This window comes from Mandrillus leucophaeus, unplaced genomic scaffold, assembly GCF_000951045.1.
Source record: "Mandrillus leucophaeus isolate KB7577 unplaced genomic scaffold, Mleu.le_1.0 Scaffold87, whole genome shotgun sequence".
In the NCBI taxonomy this organism is placed as follows: Eukaryota; Metazoa; Chordata; class Mammalia; order Primates; family Cercopithecidae; genus Mandrillus; species Mandrillus leucophaeus.
Genome location: NW_012109474.1, coordinates 3,955,057 through 3,961,692, shown reverse-complemented (window position 1 = coordinate 3,961,692; position 6,636 = coordinate 3,955,057). Strand labels below are relative to the sequence as shown.

The window sequence follows — 6,636 nt, the reverse complement described above, 5'->3', positions numbered from 1 at the left end:
TATGTGCCACATTTTCTTAATCCAGTCTGTCACTGATGGACATTTGGGTTGATTCCAAGTCTTTGCTATTGTGAATAGTGCTGCAATAAACATATGTGTGCATGTGTCTTTATAGCAGCATGACTTATACTCCTTTGGGTATATTCCCAGTAATGGGATGGCTGGGTCAAATGGTAGTTCTAGATCCTTGAGGAATCGCCACACTGTTTTCCACAATGGTTGAACTAGTTTACAGTCCCACCAACAGTGTAAAAGTGTTCCTATTTCTCCACATCCTCTCCAGCACCGAATTTTAAATTTTTAAATTTTATTTTAGTTTCAGGGGTACATGTGTGGGTTTGTTATAAAGCTAAATTGTGTCTTGCAGGGGTTTGAAGTATGGGTTGTTTTGTCACTCAGGTAATAAGCATGGTACCTGACAGGTAGTTTTTCGCTCTTCACCCTCCTCCCGCCCTCCACCCTGGTGTCTGTTGCCTTTTGTGTGTCCACGGGTACTCAACGTTTGGCTCCCACTTATGAGTGAGAACATGTGGTACTTGGTTTTCTCTTCCTGTGTTAGTTTGCTTAGAATAATGACCTCCAGCTCCATCCTCAGTGTGAATTTTAAAATCCCTTTATTCTGGAGAGAAGAAACACTGTACTGCTGTGGTTTCTTTCTGTTAATGCAGTGGTTCTCCAAGTGTGGTCACCAAACCAGTCACATCCCAGTGTCACCTGGGAGCTTGTTAGAAATAGAAATTATTAGGCCCTGCTGCCGATGCCCAAAATGAGAAACTCTGGGGCCTGGACCTGGGAATCTCGGCTCACTGCAACCTCTGCCTCCCAGTTCAAGTGATTCTCCTGCCTCAGCCTCCCGAGTAGCTGGAATTACAGGTGCCCGCCACCATGCCCAGCTAATTTTTGTATTTTTAGTAGAGATGGGGTTTCACCATGTTGACCAGACTGGTCTCAAACTCTTGACCTCAGGTGATCCACTCACCTCAGCTTCCCAAAGGGATTAAGGGTGTGAGCCACCGTGCCCAGCCTCCTTTTCTGCTGTTTTTAGAATCTTCTGCTACCATATCCACTGTTTCCACTACCAGATCCATAACCATCACCACAGGCACTGCCTGAGCTCCGTCCACCAAAACTGCCCCCTTTCATGGGTTCATAATTTGATTGCTGTTTCAACAATCAAAATGTTTTAACAAGTCTGCTGGGTGATTCCGATGCACACTGAAGTGTGAGAGCCACTGGTTTAATGAGGAAGCCTGTGGGAATACCTTGAAGCAAACAGAGAATCTCGGTTCAGCCAGGTAACTGATGGAAAGAGAAACTCTCGCTAATTGGTGGGGATGCAATTTTCTGGGGTTTTATTTTGGTTCCCCCTTGCAGTGATGAGAAGATTCCTGTTGGCCAGATATGAAGGAGATATAGGTCCTGGGAGTTATGGGGTGAGGGAGTGTTTTCATGGACCTCTCCGGAATGGAGCAAATCCACCTGGGGTTTCATTGACCAAATCCACCTGGGGGACAAGGACGGCAGAGAAATCAAATCCCCGTGCACCTCCAGATCAAGGAAGTCGAATGTTCCAAAGTACAGCTGTTGAAAAGGGTCAGGTTGTATCAGAGAGGAGTGTGTCTTGGTTTGGCCAGGACTTTTCCAGCTTTAGGACTGAAAGTCCCATGTCCCTGGAAGCTCCCCAGCCCTGGGAAAACCAAGACAGTTGGTCACTGGTCACTGTAGTTCAGTGACTGCCTGCTGGAATTACTTGGTGGGCTTTAAAAAATACTGATGCCTGGGCCCCTCTCTGGAGATAATGGTAGACTTGGTCTGGATGTTTAGAAGTTCCTCAGGTGATCCTAAGGTAGCCGGGGTTAAGAATGGTTGCAGCTGCTTGCCTGCCATTTCTCCTATTAAAAAAAATAAAACACAAAACATATATAAGTCAATGGTTCTAATGAGGTTGAACCCCTACCACACATTATATACAAAAATTAGCTCAAAATGGATCAATGACCTAAATAGAAAGGCTAAAACTATAAAATGCTTAAAAGAACATAAAGGGGTAAATCTTCATGACCTTAGATGTGGCAATGGATTCATAGATATAACACTAAAAGCACGAGTAAGAACAATAAAAATACACAAATTGGACTTCGTCAAAACTTTTGTGCACAAAGGACATTATCCAGAAAGTGAAAAGACAGCCCACAGAATGGGCTAGAATATTTGTAAATCATATGTCTGATAATGGTCTAGTATTCAGAATATATAAAGAATTCTTACAACTCAGAAAAAGACAACCCAACGGAAAATGAGCAAAGGATTTGAATAGAAATTTCTCCAAAGAAGATATAAATCACCAACAAGCACATGAAAAGATGCTTAGCCTCATTAGTCATTAGGGGAATGCAAATAAAAACCACAAAGGACAGACCACTTCATACCTACTAAGATGGATCTAATAATAAATAACAATAATAATGGAAAATAAAAGTTGGTAAGGATGTGGAGAAATTGGAACCCTCATACATTGCTGGTGGGAATGTAAAATGATGTAACCAACAGTTTGGTGGTTCTTCAAAAAGTTAAACGTAGAATTACCATAGGATGGCTGGGCTCGGTGACTCACGCCTATAATCCTGACACTTTGGGAGGCTGAGGTAGGGGATCACTTGAGGTCAGGAGTTCCATACAAGCCTGGCCAACATGGCAAAGTCCTGTGTCTACTAAAAATACAAAAATTAGCCAGGCATGGTGGCGTGCGCCTGTAATCCCAGCAACTAGGGAGGCTGAGGCAAGAGAATCCCTTGAACCCAGGAGGCAGAGGTTACAGTGAGCCACTGCACTCCAGCCTAGGAGACAGAGTAAGACTCTGTTTCAAAAAGAGAAAAAAAAGAAAAGAAAAAGAATTACCATATGACTCAGCAATTCTACTCCTAAGTATATACCCCAAATAACTGAAAGCAGATACCCAAACAGATAGTTGTGCACAGATATTCATAGTAGCATTATTCAAAATAGCCAAAACAGGGAAACAGCCCAAGTGCCTATCAACAGGTGAATGGATAAACAAATTGTAGTATAACCATACAATGGAATATTATTCAGCCATAAAAAAGAACAAAATATTGATACATACTACAACATGGATGAACCTCAAAAACAATATACTAAGAAAAAGAAGCCAGTTATAAATGATCACAATAATGTATGATTCCATATATGTGAAATATTCAGAATAGGTAAATCCATTGAGACAGAAGGCAGATTAACATTGCCCAGGGCTGGAGGAGGATGGGATAGGGAATGAATGCCTAATGGGTGCAGGGTTTTCTTTTGGGGTGATGAAAAAGTTTTGGTATTAGACAGAGGTGGTGGTTGCAGAACATTGTTTAAATGGCTAATTGTATGTTACATGGATTTCACCTAAATTAAAAGAAAATCATCAGGGTACTCATATCTACAAAGTACATTTGAAATCAAGCTCTTTAGAAGTCAGAGTCTTCCACAGCTGGCCTTTAACTAGCCCCTGTAGCCTATGTTCTACCTCTCTCCTACTATTTTAATCGTTATTGCTACCATCACCATGATACTGCATGGGATCCCATTGAATCCCAAAGTGTCATATATGCTCTGCCTCTGCTTCCAAGCTCACCAGTGTGCTTTGGGAAGTCTCCACCAGCTGTTCCAGCCCATGGTCCTCTCTCGGCTCCAATGCTCTTAACTTTATGCCCTTGCCACTCAAAGCATAGTACCTGCTTGGCATCCTCTGGGAGCTTGGAAGAAAGGCGGAAATTCGAGTTCCCGCTGCAGACACACTGAACAAGATCTTCAAATTATTTTAGTGCATATTAAAGTTTGAGAAGTGCTGGTTTGTACTAGTTGGCCCCAAGTCAGGCTGTGGATCAGAATCACTTGGTAAGCTATGCTTATGTATATTATACTCTTTCAATAATACATGCAGATGGTAAAATTACAAGCTGTACATATACAAAAAAGGGTGAAAAAAGTAAGTTTCCCTCCAATTTCAATTCCTCGGATTTCCAGCCCAGAAGTCATCTCTCTTAATGTTTCTTGGGTATTTTTCCTCCTTCTATGCATATGCAAGCATATATGTACATATGTATTTCCTGCCCTCATTTTGATTTTACTCAAGTGATAAAATACTGTACACATGGATTTGCACTTTTCACTCAAAATTTATCATGGAGATTATTTTAGCACATGTTGATGTACCCAATATTCTTCTTAGTGACTGCATAGCAGTTTTTGTAAAGTTGTATAGTTATAATATATGTAATTTATTTATGTTCAAACCATTGACTGGGCACAGTGGCTCAAGCCTATAATCCCAACACTTTGGGAGACTGAGGCAGAAGGATTGCATGAGCCCAGAAGTTTGAGACAAGACTGGACAACGTAAAAAAAAAAAAAAAAAAATTAATTGGGTGTGGTGGCATGTACCTGTGGCCCCAGCCACTCAAAGGCTGAGGCAGGGGGATTGCTTGAGCCTGGGAGGTGGAAGCTGCAGTGAGCGGTGTTCCTGCCACTGCACTACAGCCTGGGAGACAGAGTAAAACCCTGTCTCAAACCCCTGCCCTGCACCCCCTTCCCCTGCCCAAACCATTAAAGAACACCATATTGTTTATTACGGCGCTATGGTGGCTATCCTTTGTGTATATCTTTGAGCATATGATGTGCTAATTTCTGTAGGATTAAAGAATTGCCAATTATGTGTGCTTTAAAGTGGTAAGAGATAGTGCCGAATCCTCTCTAAAAAGAGGTACCAGTTTACATTCTTGGAGAACTTTTAAAAACACAAAATTTGAGGCTACTCTGTATTTCAATTCATGAGAACTCTGTGGGCAGAGCCTGGGGATCTGCATTTTACTTCTTTGGTGATAGTGATAAAAGAAATCTGCAGAATGGAGTGGGGAACCAGAGGGCAGATCTCCCTTCACCCCCAAGCTGCTATTCCTCCTGGGCTGCCTTGGGTTGCTATTTATCTATGTGACTGTTCTATCTCCTCACCACGGTGGAAGGTTCCTAAAGACAGGCCTCAGGATTGCTGCCTCCTTATGTTCTTACCCCAGCACAATGCATTGTACAACAATGTTTGTTGATGTTGAGTGTCTGTGGCTCATGTGATTTTTTTTTTTTTTTTTTTTTTTAGTTCCATGGACCAAAGACAGAGGAGAATCCTGGGCCAGCCCCTTTCCATCCCTACTTCCCAGCCCAAGCAGAAAAGGACATCACTGATATCTTTCTTTTCCAAGGTCTGACACAAAATATTATGAACACATTTCTCCTCCCAGCAGCTGTTTTGTAAGATGTATGTTTGCTTGGTCTGCGGTTAGTTAGTCCTGCTCCCCTGAAGTTCCTTCTGAAAAAACTTTGATGACAGTTCTTTTAACATGGATAGGATGTTTACAGGATGACAAGAAGATTAGTTGAGAATAACTTGCTGCTAACTCAATAATACAAATATGGTGTGGTGGCTCATGCCTGTAATCCCAGCACTTTGGGAAGCTGAGGCAGGTGGATCACTTGAGCTCAGGAGTTCTAAACCAGCCAGGGCAACATGGCAAAACCCTGTCTCTACCAAAAATACAAAAATTAGCTGGGCATGGTGGCATGTACCTGTAGTTCCAGCTACTCAGGGCTGAGCTGGGAGGATCGCCTGAGCCCGGGAGGTAGGGGTTGCAGTGAGTTGAGATCGTGCCACTGCACTGCAGCCTGGGCAACAGAGTAGACACTGTCTTTTTTTAAAAAAAAAAAAGTTAGATAAAAAAGGAATGAGCTGTAATGAAAATCCAGGAATACTAATGAAGCTTGGAAATCACCAAATCTCATCCATAGCACTACTGAGATAGCTGAATCTCAAGCCAGTCTCCCGCTCTAGGCCCCCCTCTAAGGATGGTGGGGAGGTGGCTTTTGTCTTCTCTGATCTTGTCCGGATCTTTCAACATCTTGATTCTGACTCTAGTACCTGTTGCTGTGTTTTGGGTCCTGCTGCACACCAGGGTCTTCCTGCATGAGAGCTGACAGGCTTACTACAAAGGCTCAGAGACTAGCCTATCTCTTGCCCCATCCCTGGCCCTGCAATTACTTCGAGTTCAGTGTTTTTGTTTGTTTGTTTTTGAGACGGAGTCTTGCTCTGTTGTCCAGGCTGGAGTGCAATGGTGTGATCTCAGCTGACTGCAACTTCTGCCTCCCAGGTTCAAGCAATTCTCCCTGCCTCAGCCTTCCAAGTAGCTGGGATTACAGGCATCTGCCACCACGCCCAGCTAACTTTTTGTATTTTTATAGAGATGGGGTTTCGGGGTTTTGCCTTGTTGGCCAGGCTAGTCTCGAACTCCTGACCTCAGGCGATCCGCCTTCCTTGGCCTCCCAAAGTGCTGGGATTACAGGAGTGATAGAGTTTAGTTCTTAAAGTACAGGTTCCTGCATCAGACACACAGTGTTCCCCAATTTGCATTATTCATGAATTTCTCTTCCTGCTCTTAATTGCATGTTCAGATGCATGCATTCTGGAGTTGGGACATCCTTTAAGTGCCCTGAAATGTTCGCAGATGTGTACTAGATCAGTCCTGAAATGTTCGCAGATGTGTACTAGATCAGTCCTGAAATGTTCGCAGATGTGTACTAGAT

The 6,636-nt window shown here is 43.0% G+C and overlaps 1 protein-coding gene across 5 annotated transcripts in view; it reads left to right on the top strand.

The window, feature by feature from the left end:
- Window positions 1-6,636, top strand: part of MRO (maestro) — a 28,097-nt gene that overhangs the window by 12,312 nt on the left and 9,149 nt on the right. For 3 of the 5 annotated variants that reach the window (XM_011969047.1, XM_011969045.1, XM_011969043.1), the window contains one exon: window positions 5,159-5,261. The exons of the other annotated variants lie outside the window; for them this stretch is intronic. In XM_011969047.1, coding sequence (XP_011824437.1) covers window positions 5,163-5,261 — 99 coding nt within the window. In that variant the 5' untranslated portion in view covers window positions 5,159-5,162. The remainder of the gene's footprint in view (window positions 1-5,158; window positions 5,262-6,636) is intronic. 5 annotated transcript variants of the gene reach the window in all.